Source organism: Crocodylus porosus, unplaced genomic scaffold (genome assembly GCF_001723895.1).
Source record: "Crocodylus porosus isolate Cpor-Errol unplaced genomic scaffold, CroPor_comp1, whole genome shotgun sequence".
Taxonomy (NCBI): Eukaryota; Metazoa; Chordata; order Crocodylia; family Crocodylidae; genus Crocodylus; species Crocodylus porosus.
The window spans coordinates 65621533-65647337 of record NW_017728907.1 but is presented as its reverse complement, the minus strand read 5'-3'; the positions used below and the strand labels follow the sequence as shown (position 1 = coordinate 65647337).

Below are 25805 nucleotides of genomic sequence, written 5' to 3'. Positions count from 1 at the left end.
CATCAATTTGTGATGGTGCTTCCCCATTGCAGTGTGCTAGGAAGTGAGTTTACCAGCGAGAACCTGACACATATGTGTGTGTGTTTATTATAGAAGAATGCAAGTCACTGAGGACCCAATTATGGTTAGTGAAGTGTAAGCAACAAAAGCAAGGGGTCTGCTTCACTTACTAGTTCTTGCATTGTGGTTATTTGGACATGTTCATCAGCCCAGAACTTTTAGTTCTTCAGCCATTCTCATAGCCTCTATCAAATTCTTTTTCCTGTCAGTTTAGATTAAGTAATCCTATAATAACTTTTCCCTCTTCTGCCACTTATTAAATTCAAACATAACTTGTTCTTCTGGAGGTTTTCAGCTAGTATGCTGTCCTGTCATACACTTGCTTTTGCAATTATTCTCTTTCATGCCCTAAGTTCAGTGAGCACCATTTTAATTTCTTCCTCTCCTATAATTTTGAGCTCATTTATTCTGTGTAAACCACCCATAGTTTCGCTCCCCTCCCCCATATATATCATGTCTTCTATAACAAGAAAAAATTCATAACACACAAAAGTCTGCTTTAACTGATTGTAGGGACAGGTTGTGGTATATCTGCTCACACAGATTTAAAGCACACTCCTCATGTAGTCTCACTGAAAGCAATGAGTTTGCTTGAGGCAAAGAAAGCAATTACCTTAAAGCAGTAAAGTTTTTCACTTAAACATTATCATTTTTAACCTTAGCAACAGCTACAGCCAAAGTTTCAGGGTTCTGTGATGGTCACATCTAGACTCAGAGACTAACGTGGGATAGAAGGACCACTCACCTTCCTGAAAAATGAGGAATAATTGGAGCTGTGAGAAGCCTTCACACACTTCAACATGATCGTTTATTCCACCTTGAAACTGGGATTTGGGATTTTATTCCTTGTTGATTGAATTACTAGTGCAGGTATTTGCTGCTTCTTCTCACTTGGGCCTACCACTGAAGTTCTTCAACTGCCTAGCTTCGTTTTCCGTACTCATTATAGTTCTTACCTTTTTCATCGCTATTTTCCTGTTTTTCCTTGCCTCTTTCCCACTTTCACTCTGCTTTTATTCATTCTGCTTACTTAATCCATTCCTCTTCCCCCACTTAAACTGTATGGGGTCACCAAAAGTAGCCTAAAGAGCCAGGATCCATCCCTCAAAACTGAATGCATCCTACTTCTTGTAACACATACTATGCAGTGTAAAGTTATAACTTGATGCAGCTTGGTGATTTATTGTGTAATAATTTGATATACTCAAGTAGGACACACGTAGGTTCAAACATGACTTAAGTTATAGGTGACATGACTTTGACTGTTTTAATCGTTGTCATTAGTCAACATTTATCCACCAGAAGAAAAAGTAATTCAGCAATCACCTTTGCAGGCATTATGGTAATCGAGGATGGAGATTGAGCAGCAAATCAGGATCATCTTCTAGTGGAATCCAGGGTCGTTACCATCCTAGTTACTGCTTATGAGAGAGGCTGAACCTCTCCATAACCCTTTCAGGACTCTCTCTGGATATTTTAATTTTGATTGCTTCTAAAGCCCCATTCAGGAGCAGATCTACATGGTATTGGACACTGTATAAATATGTCTAAACTATTGTTCCTGTCATGAAGGGTCTGTAGTTTTTCCTGCCTTTTGCACTGAGCCAGTGGGTGTCCACTTCTTGTTGACCATAAAATTGACCCTATGTTGCTAAAGTGAGTAAACTAAACATCAGCCTTGGCAAGCATAGTTTCTCTCTAACTTGACAAGGTGTTGCTCATTATGGGAAGAAAGCAATCAAAAAACTAAGCAAGTAGTAGGTCAGAAGAAAGAATGAAAAAGAATAAAATATGGAAACAAGGACAACCAGAAGTAGAGTTGCAGGAACCAGAAGAGAGTGAATGATGGAGGCAAGAATGGGGACCAAAATAGGCAAAATGCACAATAGGAAACATAGGTAGAAGGAGAAGCTAGGGAGCCAAACCTTCAGCTCAGGAGTCAAACAACAGAACTAGCCCAAAATAGGTAGTTAATCATGGTTTCTGATCTGTAGCTTAGCCTGGTAAGAGAACAGGTTGTGGGAAGAGGGAAAAAAAGGGATGGGAAAACAGCATAGTTTACTATTGTGCTATTCAGAAACTATCCATATGGCTTATTGCTGCTGAGAAAGGGATGCAATTGTAGTACTCTTTGTAGAGTAATTAGCCTTTGCTCCCAAATACCTGAAATGGGCCTTATAGATTTATAATGAATTATGTTGAAGCATACCAGAAATCTATGCTGTCATTCCCATATTATTACACTGTACATTTTTTACAAGCCTTTGACTCAAAAGCTGCTAATTTGTTTATTATGGTTTTGTAAAGATTTTTATCCTCATTGCAAAAGGGCACAAATTCATTTCTTGTTTTGCAGAATTTTGTGACTATATTTCTTCTTATAGTTCTAGAAAGATTAAAGCAGGGAAGTGGCTGCGATGTCCTAGTCATTTGCAGATAGAGACAAGTAGCCCTAATGCCTAAACTCATAATAGCACAGCTGTACTCTCTTAAACTAATAGCTCTTCAAAGATAGACCTTTAAATTTCTGTCCTTCATGCTTCTGGATTTTACAGGTTATTAATGGCACATTACATATTACCATAAAAACCTCAATGTCTCTATAATGGCTTGAAAACTATTTCATTAATATGTTAATATTGAAGCCCTTTGCAGATAATGTTTTGTCAATCTTTTTAAAGTACTGTACGCTACATTCCAAAAATTATATACTTATTCTTTGTACTTACTGAGTAATTACTGTGACCAGTCAGGGTTTCCTTGAAATTTGAAGATCACTTTCAAATAGTGTTGCTTATGATTAAATTGTACCCTGCATTTCTTTTTAAAGGACTAGAATCAAGGAATTCAGGCCTAAAATTTATCTTTTTGAAATCATAGGTATTCTCCTTTCTGATATATTAAAATCAATCTCGCCTATTAAGGAAAAGGTACCAGTAAAGAATTAGACTACAATGATGGATGAATCTACAGTAACAAATCTGGTTTTGCCAAAACATAGAAATTGTTAAACTCTATTAGATTGGTAGCCTATTCGGCCTTTCGTGGGCTCAGATCAAGTGCAGTAATCCTGTTTCCTATCCTGGCCAGTAAAAGATGTTTTAGAAGATGATTCAAGAAGCCCTGAAAGGCATAATTATGGATTTACTTGCCTGTAGGGGTAAAGAAGAAACATCCCCTGTCAGCTAGAGGTCAGTTAAATGGTGAAGCATGAGGATTTATGTTTCTTCTAACTATTAAAAAAAAAAGAAAAGAATAGAATATACTGTATTTACTCAAATACAAGATGAGGTTCCCCCCTGTTAAATACATTATCTGTCTTTGAACTGCTCCCAAAAGCAGCATGTGCAAATTAATGGAAACCTTCTATGAAGCTGATTAAATGCAGCCAACACTGAGCATGACTATAAAGTACATGGCCCATTTTGGGTAAACACGTTAACAGGAACCATTTTTTTCACCTTAATAACCCTCTGAAAACAGGCATTGCTGCCACAGGAATGACTGAAAACTGGTCCTGGAGGTATTGCAATACCAGGCCAGCACACACAGGGCGCAGCCAGACAAGCACAGTCATGCTCGTCACTGCAAGCACCACGTACTGCACAGTTTGGTGTTCTCCATGCTGAAAGAGAAGCCCTATATGTCGGACATCATCAAACAGGGCCCCAAACAGTTCACCCAGAATCCCTCTGTAACTCCCCCACTTTTAGCTTATCACATATGATTAGTATGGCCCCATCCTCCAAGAGGTGAAGTTGGACCAGGTTGCCCTGTGTCTCATTTGCATGTATTTTTCTGGAGGATCCCAGGACTTGTAACAAGAACACCTGGTTCCAATCATGAGTGGGGGGGACTAGTTAACAAATGGATCCTTTGTGGGGCGGTAGCTGGAATACACACAGATACTGAGTAGTCCTGAGCTGTGAGATCACTATTGCTTGAAATGCTGTTGAGTTTTGCTGGCACCCAACCCAAGTGCCAAAGTGTTACATGAAAGTGTATTTATGGAGTACTTGTGCTTAAACTTGCAGTAGTTTCAAAAAAGGTAAAAGTGCATTTGTTTTGGATGAACTAAGTTTATGGGCACTGTATGCAAATTGCTACAGCTATGCTTATTTCAAGGTCTTTATTTTCATATTTGTTCTTTACTTCCATATGCTCGTGCTGATAGTAAGAAAGTGGGGAAGGGGCTGCAGGGGAAAAAAGTTGAGGGGAGAAAAGGGCAAAGGGGCTACCTGATTCCCCAGATTAATTTTTTTCCAGCTGTAGGAGTTGGAGCAGGGACAAATTCAAGACAAACTTACCATAATTAAATTCTATACCTGCAAAATAATATCACATTTATACATTTTCCATATATAGACTCTAATTATTGGGGAGTTATCTTATAATATATAGACTCTAATTATTGGGGAGTTATCTTACAATCAGGATTGTCTTATAGTCAAGTAAATATGGTAACTGGATTTCTTTTTTGTTCATGTAAACTTCCAGTAATTTTTTGAATACTGTGAAGCCTTTAACCTCAGTGGTATCTTGCAAGTTCTGGAGGCCAAATTAGTTATTGTTTAAAAAAAAAGTTTTGAATTTGCTGTGCTTAAATTGCATCAGATGTTGCCTTGTCCTTGTTTTATGAGAGCACAAGAATGCCCAGTGTGCCTTCTGCGTAGCAGTCATTGGTTGTATACTTTTGTTGTGCTTCCTTTTGTTTACTGCCTTTTTAAACATCTTTAGTCTTTTTAGTTTCTCGTCATATGAAAGCTTGCCATGGTTTTTGTCATTTTCACTGTCCATTACTGAACTCTTTCTATTTCTCCTATACCCTTTCTAGTTAGGGTGACCAAAACTGGGTGCTATTCTGGATGAGCATGTATGTTTGACCTATAAAATGACACTGTAATATTTTCCATCCTTTTGCTTATGCTTAACACAGTGGTTCTCAACCATTTTTATATTCAGGACACTCCCTCCATAACTTTTTTGAATTTGGTGGCACTCTGGTTGAGATCTACAGTTGTGCTGCCTCAGTTTATCTCAGTGGTTCTCAACTGCAGTGCTGCCACTGACACCAGTTGGAGCTGCCACAAAAACCTCATGCACTACCAGACTGGGAAGCGGCTGCTGGAGGAGCCCACAGTACCCAGGTTGAGCACCTGTGACCTAACACTTACTGAATTTTTTGTTGATGCTGCACATGTAATAATTTTTATTGAGCTCTCCCCAGCAGTATGCAGCTGTGTATTTTCTGAGTGATTACAGTTAATTTAAAAGCTAGTAAAATAAATGTGCATCACTTTGCATCTAACAACATTGAATTTCAGCTGCTGCCTGCTATCCATTTACTTATCTTTGTTAGGTTCCTCTCATGATACTCGCAGATGCCTCCAAAATTTGCAAACCAAATTATTTATGTATTATTTGCAGGTTTTGCCATCCCACCACATACCACTTTTTAAATATCATTAATACATCTCTGTCACAGGTTTTGGGATTATCCTAGTAAATTGTGTCAAACAGTTCGTTCTCCTTTATCTACTATTCTGTTTTTATGCTTGGAAATTCTAATAGGAAGTAGGAGACATTTTGTTTTTCTTTTCAGAATCTGTGCTAGCATATCATGGTTGTCTAGATGTTTTATAATTCTGGGGTTAATTAACATTTCAACCAATTGAGTCTCACCACTGTCTGTCATCTTCAGTGCCTTAAAAATAGATAAAATATTTGTTACCCCAGCCCTTCTAGATAGCAATACAATTTAATGAGAGGTTGCATAGGTTTATTAGTAACTAAAATACTTCATGCTTAAATTCTAGCTGTTTTGAGAACATTCTTCAAAGAGAAAATAACCCCATGTTTAAGAGCCAATCCTAATCCCAATCCATTCAAGTAAATCAAGGTCTTTTAGTTAAGTTCAAGCGGAGGCGGTCTGGAAATACTATGGTGCTTAGGGAAAAGGAAATTGCATTCACAATACGCCGAGGGCATGCCAAACTCATGGGAGCTCCCTCTGCTTGCAGTGCTGACTGGACCCAGTATTGCATGCAGCACAGGTAGTCCGGTGCACAAACTAGCAGCATTCTGCCAGGTTAGCCCTGCATGCTGACTTCAGGATTGGTCCAGATTGGGCCTGGGATTTCCATGCACACTGGAGCCAGCGTGCAGGGGCAGTTTGATAGGACGCTGCATGCAGCCTGCAGCCCAGACCTCCTTTGCTGCAGGCAGTGCTGGCTTCAGTCCATGCTCCTCATTCATGAGCCTTAGAGTGGGGTTTGGTGTAAGCTGCTTGCGACATGTGGGCTGCATAGAGCACAGAAGGCAGGCATGGAGTGCGTGCTGCATGCGGTGTCCCACTGAACCAGGTGGGTGTGCTGGCCGCAGCACGGCTTGATTCAGACGGACCCCAGAGCTAACATGCAGGGACAGTGTGGGTGTCACATACAGCACGTGCCCCAGACAAATCCCCCATTCCTACTGTGACACACAGTGCCAGGGCTGGTGTGTGCCCCATGCAGCACACGGGGTCAGTCTGAACATACACTGGCTGGATCATGTGGCTCCGTGGGTCAGATGTAGCTTATGGGCTATATGTTTGACATCCCTGATTTATACCTTGATCACTTCTTGGCTATACCCATCCACTCTATCAGTGCTAATTGTCCTTAATGTCAGTATAATTAATTGTTTAAATATGCGTAAGGCACCAGAGAAAGTCAGAAATCCTTGATGTATATAAATAGTGGGTGGCTTCAATTTTTAAAAGCCATTAAAACTTAAATGAACTGATTTGATTTACAGATGTTTTGGTAGCAAAAGTCTGGGTAGTATCTTTCAGTTTTACACCTGTCTGAAAGAGAGACATGTTTAGCGTACAGTATTTGAAAGCTCCTGACAAAATCTTGGCCTCGGCAGGGTCTCACTCACACTAACGTGACTAGGCCTTGTAGGTCATCTTTCAGGCTGTTTTCTCTTTCTGATTTCTGCCAATCAGTCCACTCCAAATTTTCATACTTTTTTCCCCATTCTCCTTTACCTTGTGGTAAAACTGCAAGACCTTTGCAATCTTCCTCAAGGTCTTTCCCAACATTTCTTATTTGGGTACACAACTACTTGTTGTATATGATGAAGCATCTTATTTTACTTCATGCATTAAATAAGAACTAAAAAAACTGTGAGAACCTTGCTATTGAATTTTCTGACTTTAATTCCAGTAAAATTTAAACTGTGATATATTATCTACATTACTTTTGGTAAGTAATTTGCTTTCTTTTCTCTCAAAAGTAAATATAGTGCATGGGAGGAATTTATTAGCATTTAAGTTTGCAGCTCACTTTGTGTCTCAGCTACAACAAGAAAATTAACTCTAGATTATTCAGTTACTCAGCACTACCTTCTTTTTTTATCTACTGTGAAATAGTGACAGAGGTTTTATTTTACAGCAAAATTCTTTTGCATGAAGTTCCCCTGCAGAGACATTACATCAGAGATGGAGCAAAACAAATTTACAGTCAAGGCACACCTTCAGAATGTGATAGTAAAAGCTTTATGTATCACATCATTAAACCAGAACAGAACACTGAGGATGAAAAGCTTACATCTGGGAAACAAGTAAGTGTGCTATTAAATGTTAATTTAAAAACTTTTTCTAAAGAAAAATCTAGACTCTGCATATAGCAGCAAGAATCATTCTAAACATTTCAGAAAAATCCGGTACTGAAAAAATGTTCTTGATATTTAAGATTCTGTTTTCCAAGTTACACATCATATATTATCCTAGAGTGTAATACAAATCTAAGAGGAGAAGGAACACTGATGTTTAGTGTACACACTGTAGCTCTAAATATTATTCAACCATAATTATTGGCATTGTCTATTTTTGAAGAAGCTGCAGGTCATTCAGTACATTTACATTATTTAGCTTTTACAGATGTTTTCAAACCATTTAATAAATACAGTGCTTCCATTCAACATCCAAAGGTAGTAAAACTCACTCTTGCAAACAGAAGCACCTCTTTGTTTCCTGCTTCCATATAGAATGTTGTATTTCTGCCTTCTTGCTTTTTTCCAGGTATTACACAGGATGGCACTCTCCGACTTCTGCCGTTTAACTCTTTATTTTCTTCTTGTAGATCAGCATTGAGAGACGTCTTTTTTGAAGTTAAAAATAAAAAGGAAATAGCCTCCTGAAAGTTTACATTCTCTTTATTCAGTTAAATGTGTGTGTGTGTGTGTGTGTGTGTGTGTGTGTATATATAACTTGAAATGTCACCACATAATTAATTTCACATAGAAAAATTACTTAATGTGAATTAAGTTATGATTAATTTAAACCAGCTATCTTGATAAGTTGGACTTAGAGGCAAATGTTGCTAAAGAGATAGTTTTAACCATAATTGCATGAAGCCAAACACTCAGCAGGAAAGATTTCTGTCAGTTGCCTTCTGTCTGGTAATTCCTGTAAATTGCCTTCCCTGATTTTGACTTTTTGTGCTTCTTTTATCTTGGACCTAACACAATAGAGCTCCACTAGTGACTAATTTTGCAGTTTTAAATGTGATCTCTTTTGTCATCTGTCTTTCCAGTAAAGGCCATGGATCTTAAACACTTTCTTTCTGTTCACTGGTCTAGAAGAATTGGAAAAAAATCATATAATATTTTTATCCATAGTAATTTTTTAAACATTTGGCCTTTAACAGTAAATCATTCTTATTGTGAGTTCAGTGTTTTCTGCACTTATGCTTATTTTGACATGCTTTTAATGGAGAGTACCCGGTAAATTTCTAGAATAATAGGTTAATAAAAGGCCCAAGTATTTAACAAAAGGTCTGGGGGCTCTGGCAGCAGGGGAGGACTAATGCATTATTGGTGTGATCCTTCTCTCTTCATGGGAGAACATGGGAGTTTGGCCATAGATTTGTCAGTGGCTCAGGCTATAACTTTTGAATAATGGTTCGAAGGTTTTTAGGGGTGCATGGCTCCAATTTTAGTTCCTGGCTCCTGTAATACTCAGAATATTTGTTATTTCAATAAGGGAGGAGGGAAGGAGAACCAAACAAATAGCTAGAAAAATGACATTTCAGGTTCCAGTAGTCAAGGAGCTGCTAGGTCTAGAAACATGTCATATATAACAATAGAAAACTTTCCTGTGATATACAACATTAATTTCTAGCTCTGACAGCATGTGAATTATTGGACTTTAAAACTGTCACTGATTCTTCAATCTAGTGGTCATTTTTGCAGTAATCTAGAATGAATGTGGCAAATCTCTATAGAAATGCCATAAATAAAGTTCTGAACTCTGGAGAAGTGTAATTTTGGACTACTGAAGGGACAGTGGTGCTCTTTTGTTTTTTGGATAAGACTTACAAAAGCTTCAACAGTTTGTGACCATTAAAGATACCGTGATAATTTTTGCAAAGGATGGTGTTATTGTCCCGGTATCCTAGCTAGGTTTCTGTTTGGGTAATTACATTCTGTTTAACGTTTCCAAAGATTTGATATTTTCAGCTACAGAGATTATTCTTTCCATCCCCTTCAGAAATCCACTGTAGTGTTTGAATTGGTGGGATAGAGTGGCTGCTCTAATTCCATTCCAGAGATGGATCCATTTCAACAGTGGGTGAAATGATCCCTGTACATAGAAGGTCTAGTTCTCATTGATGCCAGTTCTCCTTCACTTTACCAACTTAAAGGGGCCTTTACCCCTTTTTTTTACAGCTGTATATCATTACTAGCATGGTTTAAAGTTACTTCATTAGAAATACAGAGTCTCTAAGGCATTCTGTTGTTACTTGAGTCTGTGAAAGTACTGTTTTATGTGTACTACTTTTACCCCTTATTTTCTGTTATATGGCATCGCCCTTATTTTTCTTCTTAATATTACTCATTCTCAGGTCAAAGAGGAAACCTTCATAAAAGAATGTGACTGCAATCACAAAGTGTAATGAATTTCAAATACCCAGAGCTGGTGATTGTTCCATAAATGTTGATGAGTCATAAACTCTTGAGGCCAAATTCAACCCTTCTGTAAGCAAGTACAATTCTATTGACACCAGTGGAGCTGCTTTCTCTTAAATTGAAGCTTAAATTGGCCATTGGAGTTTTCACTTCTGTTGCAATGCTTTTTGGTTCTGCTTATGAACCTATAAATGTTGATTTACAGAAGTTTGCTAAAAGCACTGTCTGAAGAGTCTTAAAAAAGCTGAGTGGTTTAACAAGTGGCTCTGGCTTAGTGTCTATATATAGAGTTAGCTGTTTCTTTCTCTTTAAAGATTGCAACAGATTTCAACTAAATTTAACTTACAGCAATTGTTGATTATGCTGTAATGAAGCATTTTTAAAAATTAGAGAAAGGGATAGGAAAATTGCATCCATTTCCTAAATCTGTATTTTTACAAGAAAGGAAAGCATTTTTTGCTAGGTATGAACTGTAAAATTTTCTCTCTCTCAGATGATTTTCAAGAATGTCATTCTTAATTATGCTGGAAGTAAGGTTTCTTTTTTTACAGTAGTATTGCTTTTGAAATTGGCAACCACTGTAAGGATTTCTAAATTTTCTTCATTCCCCTTAAAACAAACATATTTATATATATTATTTAAAAATTCAAATTCTTCTCCTGATTTAAGTCATTAATTTATAGAAGATTAAATACCTCAACACCATGCATATAATAATTCATGACTATAACATTTTTTAGTAACATGGATACCTCCAGTGCTGATTACAGAAATTTTGATTAGGTAAAAAAAATAAAAACAGACTTAAGCTTAATCAGAGTATGAAATGAATCTTATCGTGTGAATTTGTATACCCTGTGAACTGGGATGCAATTAAAAGGAAAGAAGAAGTATTTCTATAGTAAATTGATTTATAATAATAACAGCTGTTTGAAGTTGTTCACAGGCCTACGGATTAAAAAGTTGTTCTGGGCGAGATTTGTTATTTATCCCCACAGCCCTGTAATTTCATGTGGTATGCACACTTTTCTGAATGCAGAGGAAAATACTACCAAGACAACTTTTACTAACCAGCAAACTTACTGTTTGCTAGCTGTTGTCATACAAAGAAGGCAAAGCTAATCTTTGACAAAGTCTTAAGAATATAGTCACTTTGGTGAACTTGGATATAAGGTAATATGATTCCAACCTTGAATATAGTATTGAAGAGTCTCCTTTTGCATTTTGCCAATTATATTAGCACATCCAAGCAACCAATAAAACTGCCAGTTCTTGACTCCCAAGCCAGGGTAAACTCGCAGGACCCATTTCAGGCTTGGAATAAAATGCAACAGTCATTGATTTCAAGTATATCTTCTGGTGGTCTAGTTTGCCTTGCAACCTCTAAGGACTTCTGTATACATTGCACTCAAGTGACAAGCTGTTTTCTACTTAGAATTTCTAGAGCCATTAAGTGATTCAATACATACCTATCTTCAAATTCAGTGCCTATCAGCAGGCATTCTTTCTTCATTTCTGTACCTTGCTATTTTACATAATGACAGGATATACTGAAAAGCTCATTTGAAAAATTGTTAATTTGGTACTGGCTCAAAATAGTAATTATTAGGTGCGTCTTCATGAGATGCTTTACCATGGAGTTGTCTAATTGACTGCATAGTAAAGCATTACCGTCTACACATGCAGGTGCTTACTGAACACTAAATTAGTCTACTGCGCAGTTAATTTGATACCTGCCATGCATCACTACTACACAGTAGTCATGGACTATTATGCAGTCAGTGTCTTGTGTAGACACTGCCTGTCTGTGCTAAATTATGGGTTCCGTTTTTTAAGAAGTTACTGATTGATTTGCAAAATCTTACGCCTGAGAGACTGGGTAACTCAGCTTCTGTAACACATTGCCAAAACTTTTCAACTAAGTACAGGTAACCAGGATGAATCTGGCTCATATGCAAAGTTAGAAAAAATGTTATCATCTGATTGTTCTTCTGTGGCATGAGAGATAAGTTTCTTTATTAGCTCGGTTTCTAATTATGAAATACCTACCTTATAATGCATGGTACTTTAGTCAGTTCAAGTTGGCATTTTTGTAAAAAAATAAATAGAAATTAGTGAGAACAAAATAAAACCATCTCTTGCTCTAAGGTTGGAAACTCTGGGTCAAGAGTTGAACATGTGTACATGACAATGAATGTATGTTGTGTATACTGTACTGTTATACTGTTTATAAATAAAGGGAGTCAGTTGCAGTCAAGCATATTTTACAAGCATTGCATTTACTTAGATATGAAAATATAAACTCTTTCTTAGTGAGGCTACTTGCTTGCTCATACAGTAAAATATAAAGTGTCCTCATCATTTACAAACTGCAGAGGAAGGCATCTTCATGTAACAGATGATGAGTTGAAGGGTTGTTTAGTCTAAAATCTGGGATTTATTCTAGAAGCACAGAGGTATATGGAGTTAGAACAAGTAGCCAGCCAGCCATGTGTATAGAGACATTGCCTGGAGACGTATTTTTGCAAGAAAGGGGTAGTAATTCTCCAAAAAATCAGGTGAAGGGAATTTTTTCCCAAAACATTACATAAATATATACAGTATTTTACTTTTGAGGAATAATAGTATATTAGTACCACAAATCTTCATTTATTTGATACAGCAGTATATCCAATTACAAAAATGTATTTTGTTAACAGGTCTTCCCTATGGATAATTTTAAAGAGCTTCCTGTTCTATGTCTTGGAAGAGAAAAACAAGCAGTTATCTCTATTTTACCTACATTGGGAAAAAAAGAGAGAAAAATTAAACTAGAGGAACGCCGAATTCCACTGAGAAAGGGTTAGTCACATTATTCTTTTATAGTACTTTATAAAATTAAAAAGAAATACACTGACTATAAATAAAATTAAGCTAGTAGGAGAACATTAGCAACCATTTTAGTTATTTATTATAGGTACAGCTGGTAGTTCTAAGTGTGCAGTTGCTCATAATTCTGCCAAACTCTAACTCATTGGACTGAAAGTTTATATTTTGGTTCTCTCTCTTGACCTGTTTCATGAATTGAATCAGAATGGTCCAGCCAGTTCTGAAAATGAGAACATAGACAGCAAAATCTGTGCCTTGACAAATTTCATTCCCTTTCTTTTTGAACAGCGTTCATACTCGCAGACTTGAGATCAAGGATTTAAAATGCCAGTGGGGAGGGGGGAGAGGGGGCTGGGATTTGCCTTTATACCAAGAGAATGTTTTCCTATTTTGGTAAAAATGCACTCAAATTTGACCAGGTTTATAAGCCTTTGAAAATTTCTGAACTCCTGTCAAGGGTTCAGAAACTGTAACTATTAAAATCTTCAAAGACTTCAATCTCTGAGTTTTGCTCAAACTTTTCATGATGCCTAGTGCTGACCAGATACTGTCCCCAGAGAGCAAATGTGCATGCTTCATATAGCCAGGGCTAGAAAGGCAAAACTAGACTTCCACTATAAGAGCTGCTTTGGGCCAAGATGGTTCGGGCACTGGAACCAAAGGGAGTGAGCCTGTTTGCCTTATGTACTCGCATGCTGGCATAAAGAAGAATGATGGGAGAGGCTGTTGTTATGTTTGTCCTAGGCTTTTCATAAATAAATTACTCTAGCCACAAGTATGGGAAAGAGCGCTGCCAAATTGAAAAACACAGAATATATTATAAACTTAAAGTAAAACGATACATGCATTCTTTTTGATGATCCTAGACAGAGTATTTATTTCTTTGGTAATATTTTTGTTACTTACAACATTTCACCTGTACCTTCAAGATCCTTATAATTGGCTGTTCAAAGTTAGCTTTCCTTGAGAGGAATATTCCAGAGCATACTATGTGCAAAGTTTCAAGATTGACTGTAGGAGTTCTGCTGAGGTAGGACTACATACACTGTCAGTAAGAGAAAAGAGATGAAAGCGTGGATTCCCCAGAAACAATTATACCTTGTTTGTGGAAGCTTAGGAAGCATCAAAGATAGGGAGAAGGAGACCTTCAAGTTTTAAAGCAACAGAACAGGGGACTGCAGCGAGAGCATCCCTTCATCCCTTAATCTCCCATATGTAAAAACCCAGGGCTATTACTTTTCACATCCTTATTAGTTCTCTGGCAAACTACCTTAGGCTGCATACAGACATTCATTTCTACTGGAAGGAATTTCTTCTGATACAAAAATAACCTGGGAGATGCACCATACAAATGTTCCTCCAGCCCTTGTGGGCTGCTCCCTAGGCCTCTCCCACTCTTATGGGAGCCCATTAATTAAACAGCCTGCCTGCTTTACTGCCTAGGAAGATGGCAGACTGTCTAGCACTTGACATGTGCCGAAAAGCAGCAGCTACCACATATAGCTTGGGAAGCTGCCCCCTGCCTCCAATCTGCCTATTGGCTGATTGACAGGAGGAAGGCATTCTCCCATGATGGGAACCTTCCAAGTTCACTCCCAACATAATAGTCCCTGCTTCTTGCACTTCTCCAGGCTGACCTGGAGGAGTGCAGGGAGAGCAGAGAGTGCTTGGCAAGGCTCCAGAAACAGGGTCAAGAAGACTTGCTTGGATCCCTGCTCCCATCTGCCAGCTTTTATGTGTCCACCCTGCTGCTCAGGAGAGTGGCAGGGGTGGCAAGGGAAAGCTAGCAGGAGTTCCTGAAACCAAGGACTTTCCATTTTCAGTAAGAGATGGAGCAATGGCTGCTGCTCTCCTCACTCCCTAGTCTATGGGATGAAGGGAGCAGTTGACCCCTGTACCATCTTCACAAGAACAGAGTGACCCCAGTCTCAAAAAGACAGGGAGCCTTTCCCCTGTCTCCACTCCTTCCAGTCTCCAGGATGAGTTACGATGAGTTATGATCACTCAGGATAGCAGAATAAAGAATGTCATCTTACTGGACAAAGTCGCAAAAGCATTGTAGATCTGTAGGGCCACATCAAGGTTGTTCACATAGGTACTTCCAATATGAATGCTGTAGTGGAGCTATGAATGCTGATCATAAGACACCTCAAGTTGACTGCAAGTCGATATGAACATTTTAGAGCTTGTCTACTGTCCTATGGGAGCATGTACCAGAACTGAGGGGTTCAAGCACATCTCACCATTTTCTCATTCTGTGGGCACAGTTCAGACCCAGATCTTCCTCCCATGAGGCTGCTCTGAGCTTGTCTCCAGTGCCTGCTTTTAGACCTGCCAGACTTGTTGTTCCTGTGCAACTATTGCATATTGACTCTGCAGTTCCTACAGTTCTAAAACTAGAATCAGTAAGCAAAGTAGATATGCCTGGAATGCATAGAAAGGAATGGAATTGAGCTGTAAACAGCTAAGTAATCCCTCTTGTGGCTACAGCCATATGTTAAATTCAGTTTGTGTGTAAAAATAAGATTGAGTTATTAACTCAAAAAAAAAAAAGGAAAAAAGGGAAAAGGCTAATAAATCACTTGATGCTTCTTACTACTTTGTCTGTAGCATAGGCACCAACTTTTATTTTTGCCTAAGTTTATGGACATGTGGAAAGTTTCTTGGCCCTGCTGATGCCCCTCACTCCTGACCTGCTGCTTACTGCCCCCTAGTGTATGGGGAACAGGGTGCACATCTGGGGAAGGGAGGTGTGTGGGCATAAGCAATTTGTGTGGGGGCAGAAGAGGGCATAGGTGATGTGGCAGGCATGAACCCCCTGAGATTTCTGCACTCGCAGCACAGCATGGGGCACAGGGCTGTAGCCAGGCCGGACTAGCTCTAGGCAGGAGCCACCTCCACAGCCCAGCGGACAGAACCCAGCATAGGAGGGAGTGCCATGCCTCCATGGCCACCAAGGTGAGGCACAGCAGCGGTGTTGGTGTGGAGTTGTGCCCCAGCTGTGGCCAGGCAGGCAGGGGGCACCTCAACTTGTCAGCCATGGCGGCATGGCACTCTCTCTTGCACTGGGTCCTGTCCATTGGGCTGCAGAGGCAGCTCCTGCCTGACTGCATCCCTTTGCTCCACATCCCACTGTGGGTGCACAAAAATCAGGGGGCACATGCCCCCCTGGCTGCATCACCTTGGTCCCCTTGCCCCTCCATGTCACCTGTGCTATCCTGCCCCCCCCAACATGTTACCTGTGCCTCCATCCCCCTCAATGCATTGTCCAGCCTCCCCTTGCTGCCCTAGTGTGTCACCTGTCCCCCTGTCCCTACAGACTTACCTAGAAGGAGCTGCAGGAGCTGCTCTCCATTCCTGCTTGGCTTGTAATTTCCTCAGGTTTGGGCACAACAGCCCTCTTCCCGAGGTGGGCCAGCATCCTCAAGTCCCCATATTACTCAGCGCCAATGGTCTGTATAGAGATCTGAGAGGAGTATATGAGCTAATGTACCATTTCATGTACTACGACATGGAAACAGTACAACATAAATTATGGAGATAATGTCACATTTTCAGTTTGTACTACTGCCAGTGTGATCTTTAATATTGTTTCAGCAAATTTGTAAAACATTTCTATTGGTAGCATTTTATAGTTCATAAAGAATTTAGTGGTAACTGCCTAGACATTATCTTTCCTGCTTGGTGCAGGGGGCTGAACCCAGTGATCTTCAGAGGTCCCTTCCGGTCTTACAATCAATGAATGTCTATGTTTCAGCAGACCACGCCCTTCACAAGAGACATTTCAGAATATTTTTATATTCATAATATGAAGATAATTTATGTTCTAGTACAGCATTGTTAATCTGAGGTATAGCACCAGCATGTTGTTAATGAGAATACCATCTATTATGCATATTTATCTGCCTACAGAAAAAGTGGACTGCACATAGTATTGCAGTTTGTTTAGTTGTCACTGTAGGAGTAATATATCTTTCTTCTCTCTCATTATGCTAAGGTATTTTAGAGGTTTTATCTTATTCAAAAAAGCTATATTGTGAGTTTGTAATTAATCTTCCTTAGTTTCCTAAAACAACTCACTTTGATCAGTGATACGCTTATGCAATTCGAAATCATGTATAAAGGATTTTGGAAAATACTTATTAAATTCCATGTTTGAAAAAAAGAATACAAGTATTCTGTATATATTGCACAATTGTTTGGAGCTGCATTGCAGTATGTAGTCACTAGACCCTGTGGGCAGTGTGTGACATAGTACTGCCCTATGGATGGCTTGGGAAGAATTGTGCTAGTCTTGCACAGCACTTCAATAACATGTATGCTGCAGCCCCTAGCTGGGGTTTGTTTTTAAGCCATCCACCCTTTCAAAGGGTGAGAGGGTTGGAAATCATGTCATAAGCAGACTCTTCCTGGTCTCAATATTGCAATTCTGATTCATTATAAACTTTCATGTAACCTAGATTGTCAAGTGTTTGTACTAGTGTGATTAGCTGGGGTTATCGCTGCTTGTTTATGCAAAGGTAACTAACAAGCATGGCAGATTCTCTCCAGCTTTTACATATTAATCCCATTTAATTTTCCTTATCCACTTTCCCAACTATTGAATTCTCTTCTGTGTTTTTACTTCATTTTTATTTGATTCCTTCTGTTTAAAATTCTGGTTGTTTTGCTCTTCCTTGGTGACGTAGGGCATTTGTACCCATGTTTGCACTGCAGCATGGGGTGCTTTTAAAAGCACCTGATGCTGTGGTGAAGGTGTTTGAGTTGCAAAGTGCACCACCACCATTTTCTTAACGCTGATGCGCATTTTACCTTGATACAAATGCACATGATGCAGTGCTGGGCACTTCAGCTCGTGTGCAGAGCAGACTCGATTAATCAAGTCTACTCTGACGTGCCGGATCTCCAGCACATTGGAGCAGACAAATATGTGTATAAATGCTCTTACTGTCTCATTTCCTTGTTCTGTGAAGCATTCCTCTTGGGGGTATTTGAAATTAGATCTGATTCTCTATGAGGTCAGGAAGAATTTCTTGTTGAAAGTTCTGCCTTAATGGGTGGTTTTCCTCCTAAATGTGTTGTCCGTTTTGCCAGTGGCAGAACTTTTAGGCTTTTTCTTTTACTAGCCAGGTAGTGGTCTACCAGATAAAGTATTATTCCAGAGGTGGGGACCAGAATCAAGTGACATCACCCCTTGAACGCATGGGCTATGGTAGGAGAAGGCGTACACATTTAAACCTACTAGTATATGGAAAGCAGGGCCTTGCAATTTGCAGCAGTAGTACCACCCCTATTAAAACTGACATACATAGCTGGCTTCATTTGGTGAACTAGCGCATACAGAGGGTTTCCAACTGAAAAAAATGCAGATCAAGACATGTTAAAGAGTCTTGCTGAAGTCTGTGATGGCAGTTTAGCAAATTATTTTGGATCAGACTGAATTTCAGCGAGGACCATGCCATTTCCATTAATTCAGCTAATTTGACTCAATAGCTTATTAAGTAAAAACTGCAGTGAATTTGGCACCAGGCCACATCTGTCTTTATTTGTGACCTGGCACAAGGCAAATCACTTCCTTCTTAACACAGCCACACTTTTGACTATTAATTTGTTTTTGACCCTGCTCCTGAAGAATTATTCATACCACCTCCAAAGTGATCTCCGTAGAAAGTACAAAACAGCAAGAGCAAAAAGCACTCGCAAGTTATGAGAAACAGTTATTGTCATTTTTTTTTGCATGCTACGGTTGTTTGAATCTTCTTTTATCATGCTTTGAAATACAAAGAATATTTATGGCTTTGTAGCAGGCTTGAAATAGAAGGCTTTTGTGATAAACAGAAAAACTAGCTTAATTTTGCATTTCATCCTTTGCAAAAATAATTCATAGCCTTGCATATGCCTATGCTGTAAACAGTTCCCCATAAATAAAACCATATAACAATAGTTTGAAAAGCATTATGCTAAGAATTTAATAGGGAGAAAGAATCTGTTGTGGCCCTGAATATAGAGGAACTTGCACAAGACTCTGACATTTAGTTTTAAGAGATACTGTGAAATAAATATAGTTAAACCATGCAGGCAAGGGATATATTTAAAATGTGATTAGGAACTGGAGTTGTTTATAATCGTATTCTTAAGAAGTTACATTTTTATGCTGCAATTTTAAAATGTCAATTAAAAGTCTGTCTCTAAAAAAGCAGCAAATATAAGAACTTTTGAAGCTTTCAGAAAATATTTTATTTGTATTTCGCTTGGGTGTAATGATGCAGCTGGGCACTAAGTTTATCTGTTTTCATACAGGCAGTGACAACTTCTGATTGTGGCCACTAGCATGATCGTGAAGCTGCAATGGCACTGCTTCCTACTACCCCAAGTTAGCACCTGGGGTGGCTGCCCTGATTGTTTATACTACTGGTATTTTGCTGGGTAGTAGAATACTTTTCTGATCCAAGAACTTCTGAAGCTGATTGACACACCTCTATCAACTTCACTGGGAGCTGGATTAGGGCTAAAAGAATAGTAGTTTATTAAATACTTTTAAAAAATTTTTCATGGCGATTTTGACTCTAATAAAATGTTCTTATTAGGCTTTTATTCTAAGGCTTTTTTTTTTTAACCTTAAAGTATGATAAATAAGCAAACTCTGGTAGATATTAGTGCAGTCCCAGATAGACAAGAACGTGTTAGTCTAATTTCAAAGAATTATGGTGTTTAAGTCAATCTAATAAGACTTCAGTACAGCATTCTTATCAGCAGACATTAAATTCTAATAAAATCCTGAAATATTAATAACAATAATATTTTTAATTAAATTACATCCTAGCTTTACTATTTTATTCTTTATTTTGTAGGTTCCTTGGTCATGGAGAAACCAAATATGGAGGAGCAGGTAGAAAATAAATTTAAGCTCTCGGTAGGTAGAACAATTTTTTATCCGGTGAGGGCTAAACTTCCATTATTTCAAAAGCAAGGAGAAGAAATTTGGCATGCTGTACATGGATTTCATTCTGGTATTCATCCTAATTGCCAGAGTAAAGCTGTGCATTGCCCAGTCAGGATAGAGAAGAGGATTTTTGCTAAAATGCATGGATCTGGAATGCTTGGACCACTTTATGATATTGATACATTTTATAAAGAGAGCAAGCAACATGACATCCAAACTAGAAAAGAACTTAGGGTTATGCAGATGAAGAATGCTAAAGACAAAGTTAAGCGCACTGTTGAAGGATTTCTTAGAGAGAAAAAACATGGTGCTCAAATAAGGTGCAAAGAAGATGATAAAAGAATTCAAGGAGCTTTTCAACAGCGTGAAGTGAGAAGATCAAAATACATTGAAGATGTTAGGGAGGGGCATGCTCAGTTTTTAGAAAAAAAGAAACAAAAAGCATCAGAGTATTCATTTGTTCAAGAGTTCAGCACTCAGCATGTTGCCTTGACACACAGTTTCTCAAAACTAGACAGAATGAAGAAATGCAAGGAATCTGTAAAGGAGAAAGAGAGAATTGTTACAGAATGTAAAGAAAAAGTGAAAAAATGTAAGGAGTTGATTAAAAGTCTTCAGGAGCAGAGGTATGTTGCTTCTTAGTTGTTAGCATTGTGAATATGAATGTAGCATGCAGATGTGACTAACATACTTGTACTCATTGGAACACTATGAGCTTCCAATGTTTTGTATGTTTGTGTTAAGTTACACTAAAAGAGTCTCACAAATTCATCAAAAGTTGGATTACAGTACTGTAAATAAAGAGTTCCTATAGAATAGAAGGAGGAACACAAAATAAAGAAAAGCTTTAAGAACATCTTTAATGTCTTTCTTAAGGGAACCCTGTCCCTTGAATGTAATCTGAGAACATGCACTTGAGGCAAGAAGAACATGGAACTTGAAGGACCTCAGTGGTCTGAATAGTTATTTCTTTCCTTCTGTGGAGAAAGGCTAGTAGATAAATCTCAGAAAAGCACACTTAACTCAGTCTGGGGTAACTGGAGGATTTGTGGTCAACCTGAGGCACGGGTACCGCAAGTGGCATGGGCAACCTTGTGTGTGTGGCACATGGCAGATCAGGAAGGGAGTGGGGGGCACAGCAACAGATCAGACAGGGAACATAAAACACAGCGACAGATTGGTCAGAGAGCATTGGGCACACAGCAGAACACAGAACAGATTGGACAGGGGAAGGGGATTGGAGTGGCACTTGAGGAGGGTGTGGGGTTTAACTCACGGCACACCTTTGGCAAAAGGTTGGTCCCAGTGGTTTAGGTGGTGTTCATATGTTGAAATCCAGTACCCAGCACAACCTGTGCCTAGGCAGTGGATGATGTTGCACTGTAATCCCAGTTACTGTTCCTATAGGCAAATAAGAAAGTCATAGTTTCTGTCAGCTGAAGTGTTCTTATCCACTTTATGGTCATTTTGGGGATGATAACGTTCTGTGACAGCCAAACAGTGCTGTCCTCTGGTCTTTGGGCATGAACAGGCATTTGTGGGCTCTGTATTAAGTTTAAGTGGCTTAATTTAAGTGGGAGTGGCATATGCAGGTATTTGCCACTGCCAGGAGTGGTGCAGGCAGCCCAAGGTAAGTACCTCTGGGTGCGGGGGGAAGGGCTGGGAGGATTGGGGGAGCTTGTGGGTCCATGGGTGGAAAGGGCAGCAGGTTGGGGGCTGGTGGGTCCAGGGGGTTGTTAGTAGATCGACATGATGGGGGAGGATAGTTATGGGGCTAAAAATAGCTCAGTCAAGGTCTGGTCCAGGAGGTAAGAATAACCTGGACTGGGCTTTCATGTATGGGTATTCACTAGACTGGGTTTAACCCCAGGACAGTCTAAAGTTAGTTCATTTCTGAGGTTCACAGCTTGGCACTGCAAGAAAACTTCACATGGAAGGAGTATAATGTATTCCTTTAGCTTGTTTAAATATATAACATTTTTCTTCTGTAGGAAAGAGTTGAAAAAGAGACGCTAGCTGCTATAATATGTCAGATTCCAGATTCAGGAGATGACCATTAACGTGAATTTAATTAGCCCACGTCCTCCTACTGAAAGATATTCACAACCAAAATACTTTGCAAAAAAAAGCAGAATACAACCAGGTGATACTAACAACAGTTAGGATAAAAAAAACCTGAATTTTCATTGTAAACATTTGTGGTGGAAAGCAGAAAAGGCATGCATATGAGGTTTGCTTACTTGGGTAAAAAAATAATAATAATAGAGAGAGAAACTACACACATTAATAAGTTTTATATTAAGAAAGAATGCCCTATGTAAGAGCCTAACTCTTAAAGACAAAGAAGTTCTCAAAGTTTGCCCAGCTGATCTGAATTGCTGTAAATTATGCAGATAAGACTTAAATGTCTTCCTTTGTTTTCCTTCAGGAAATCAATGTTACAAAAACAAAGCTTGGCAGAGAAGAAGTTTATAGAGTCAATTTTTTTTCAAAATACCACTGAGAGATTGCAGGAAGCCAAGGCAAGAGTGGAAGCTGCAAAGGAGCAACAAAGCAAGATAATATGCAGGGTGCCATTGAATCTCAGTGTTTGCTGTGTGGATTATATAGTAAATGCCAATGTTTAAGATGATAGCTTGCAGTGCTGTAAGTGAATAGAAGCTAAACTACAGAAATCTAGTTGAATGCTAAATATAAAAATCTATTCTCAGATACTAAATTCCCATTTGTGGGGGAAAAACCCACAAAAAAGAAAGAAAATAAGTCCATTACATGCATTTACTTAAAAGAAAATGTTAATGTTGGAATTCGTTTTGTTACACAAATTGTCAATTGCTCAAATCATAAGCGAGACCTTATAAAGGGAGATAGGGCAAAATGCTGCATTTATTGATTACATGAATTAGAGGTTCGAACACACTACTCATATAGATGCACACAATCATCATGCACAAAACTTACACACAGGCACACACAAACACAAAACAACCGTTCAGATATTATAGTTACCAGCAGCAGTTGTTCCATAACAGCACTGGGTGGCTGGCCCTGGCCTTATTGAGAGAAGGTACAGGTAGGGTGGTTATTATGAGGGAGGGAGAGATCCTGTAGATAGCAGCTTGAAACGGGGTGAAACAGACATGTCTGTGCTCTGACAAAACAGCAGTTGAAAGACAGACTTCACTCAGCATTTTTAAAGTCTTCTTTTATAGGGATTTGGTATCCTTTGTCTCAGTGCTTTGGGGTTTTTCCATACCCAATTCTGTTTTTGCGGTTGTATTTTAGCCTTCAGCTTCTCAGCCTTGGAGTGTTCTTGCTGCCCATCTGGCAGGATGGGTGCATTCCTTCTCCTTGTTATCTTTGTGTCGTAGGCCTGAAAGGGATTCTTCAGCCATATATTAATTAGTTTACTGACTGGTAACTTACATTTGGTGCCGTGTTGCTTACATAAACAGTTAAATCTTCTTCTTCCATCTCTATGCTATTCTGTCACCATTTGCCCTTTTATACCCACTCATACACAAAGGCTATGCAGAGTTCATTCACTATGTCAAGCAGAAGGATACAAAATGGAGTTTTCAAGTTGCTTACAGGACAAGACTAACATGGTTACATTTCCCTATTATTACACTCTATGTTAACATCAGCTACATTAGTTCAGTTCCTGCTACACTTGCAATATTGGTTTGATTTAAAAATTAGAAAATTACTATCATCTGATACCACACTGTATTTGAGATCTCAATATTTCCTTTACGCAGAAAAAGAAATCCCTGTGGCATTAGTTTGCACGGTGTGGTATTTTTAAACAAATGTTTGCTTTTAAATGTTGAACACTCAACTGTCATGTACAAATACCTGTATTTATTCTTAAAGCTAAATGATTCAGTGCCACATAATAATTTGGAAAAAATTATGGCTTGCTAATGTAGCCAAGTAGCAGAAGTGCAATTAAAATTGACTAATGTTATTGCAGGTAGGAATCCTGAAGCGTTGCTTCAATAACTATATACATACAGCAATACTATAGGCCATTAGCTCTCTATAGAATGTGCTTTGGCTGTCTCTCTGACAACCCTGATACAGTAATTTTGTCCTACCTGCTAACTTTCATTAACATACTTTGACTGGCTTCATTAGCCATTTCAAACATGTAAGTAATTATGTTTCTAGTTTATTCTTTTTGTATTCTTTGTGTACATATACTTCTGTGTATATTTATTTATGTGAAAGTGTGTGCATGTGCAACTGTGTATGCATGTGTCTCTGGACACATGCATGTGCACAGACACATACACCTGGGTATGTGTCTGTATTTTTATAACTGGCTTTTTAGTCTAATGTAAATGTTTGGTTGATAAATTAACTAATGCCACCTAGCATGACTGATTTCAGAAAATAATTCTCTCCAAGAACAAATTGTTAATTAGCCATAAATGTTTGAGTCATTCCTTAGAAGTGGTAAGGGGGTGTCTTACAAATGTTTCCCTTGCACCGTATGAATACCGTGCAGAAGACCTCACTACTACAAGGCAGATTTTCAAGTAATCTTCAAAATACTGTAGTCATTTCCTGAAACTAATTAAAATGTTCCTAAACAGATTTTTTTCTCTAAAAATCAGCCATGCTGTGCAACATCAATTAATTTATCAGCAGAACATATACATTATCCTAAAAAGACAGTTATAAACCAACCCCAATATTTAATCATTCTATAAGCATCTTAACTAAGCCTGAAACAAGTTCTAACTTACCACTTAAAGGTAATATCTGTAATTTATTGCAGGAAAAAACACAAAAACTAGTGAAATATCCAGTCTAAGACAAATGGTCCTTTTAGCAGGGGTGCAGAGTCCATAATTACAGTATTAATAAGTTAGAAAAAATAACATTCCATTACATCTGCTGTTCAACTTTCTACAGTAATTCTAGATATTTATTTAATATTTAAATAGCCTGTCTCCAGTAGTGTTTTCATTGTTTGATGTGGTCTAGCAGTTCTGACATCTCTCATCATTCATCTAGATTATTTTCTTAAGCATACAATACTTGTAATTTCTGTCATCTTATCTGCTGAGTTTGTGCACCCATGTGTTAAACTGCTAATAAGTCCCATAAGGAGAAGATGTGTTAAATTACAAGTATATTAATATCTTGTTATAAAAAAAATGGAAAAGCCTAACCAAAGGTTAAAAAATACTCTTATATAATAGTTTTGCTATAAAGCAAGGATGAATGTCTTCTGGTTTTCTTGAAATATATACATCAACTAACTAGCTGACTGACTTTGTTATATGTTACAAGTGATACTTTATAGCAGTAAAATCTGTGCAAATAGGCTAGAAGGCCAGGCCAGTTGCAGAGTTTGTCATGTCTTGGGGAGTAAGACGTAGGCCTGTGCGAGTCACCAGCAATCGGATCCGGCTTCAGATCTGGCCGCTCCGGATGGCAGTGATCAGATCCGCAGCTCTGGACCGGGTTTCTGCCTCGATCTGGCCAAAGCTTCGGAGCCATCTCAGAGATCCGGCCATAGGGTATAACGGGGGGAAAAAAAATCACTGAAATATCTATAACTTTGTTGTTTCTTGTCTGATTCAGATCAATCTTGCAGGGATGGTAGCCTCTGCTGAGAGCATGAAACCTGCCAAGCTTCAAGAAGATCAATAAAGGGGTTTGGGAGGAACTGTACCCCAAATTGTTGAAAGCCAAACTCATGTCATGGCTGTGTGTTGCACCACAGGGGGGTAAAAACTGCAGGACTGGTAGCTCTTACTGGGGCCAGAAAGCCTGCCAAGTTTCAAGAAGATCAGTGCAGGGGTTTGGGGAGAACTGTACCCCAAATTGTTGAAAGCCAAACTCATGTCATGGCTGTGTGTTGCACCACAGGGGGGTCAAAACTGCAGGACTGGCAGCTCTTACTGAGGCCAGAAAGCCTGCCAAGTTTCAAGAAGATCAGTGCAGGGGTTTGGTGAGAACT

The 25805-nt window shown here is 38.7% G+C and overlaps 1 protein-coding gene across 2 annotated transcripts in view; it reads left to right on the top strand.

The window, feature by feature from the left end:
• LOC109307595 (leucine-rich repeat and IQ domain-containing protein 3-like) overlaps positions 1-22730 on the top strand; it is a 55374-nt gene extending 32644 nt beyond the window's left edge. For both annotated transcript variants that reach the window (XM_019531626.1, XM_019531627.1), the window contains exons 2-5: positions 7500-7668; positions 12717-12858; positions 19737-20454; positions 22257-22730. In XM_019531626.1, the coding sequence (XP_019387171.1) occupies positions 7500-7668; positions 12717-12858; positions 19737-20454; positions 22257-22455 (1228 nt within the window). In that variant the 3' untranslated portion in view covers positions 22456-22730. The remainder of the gene's footprint in view (positions 1-7499; positions 7669-12716; positions 12859-19736; positions 20455-22256) is intronic.
• Positions 22731-25805: the final 3075 nt, after the last annotated feature.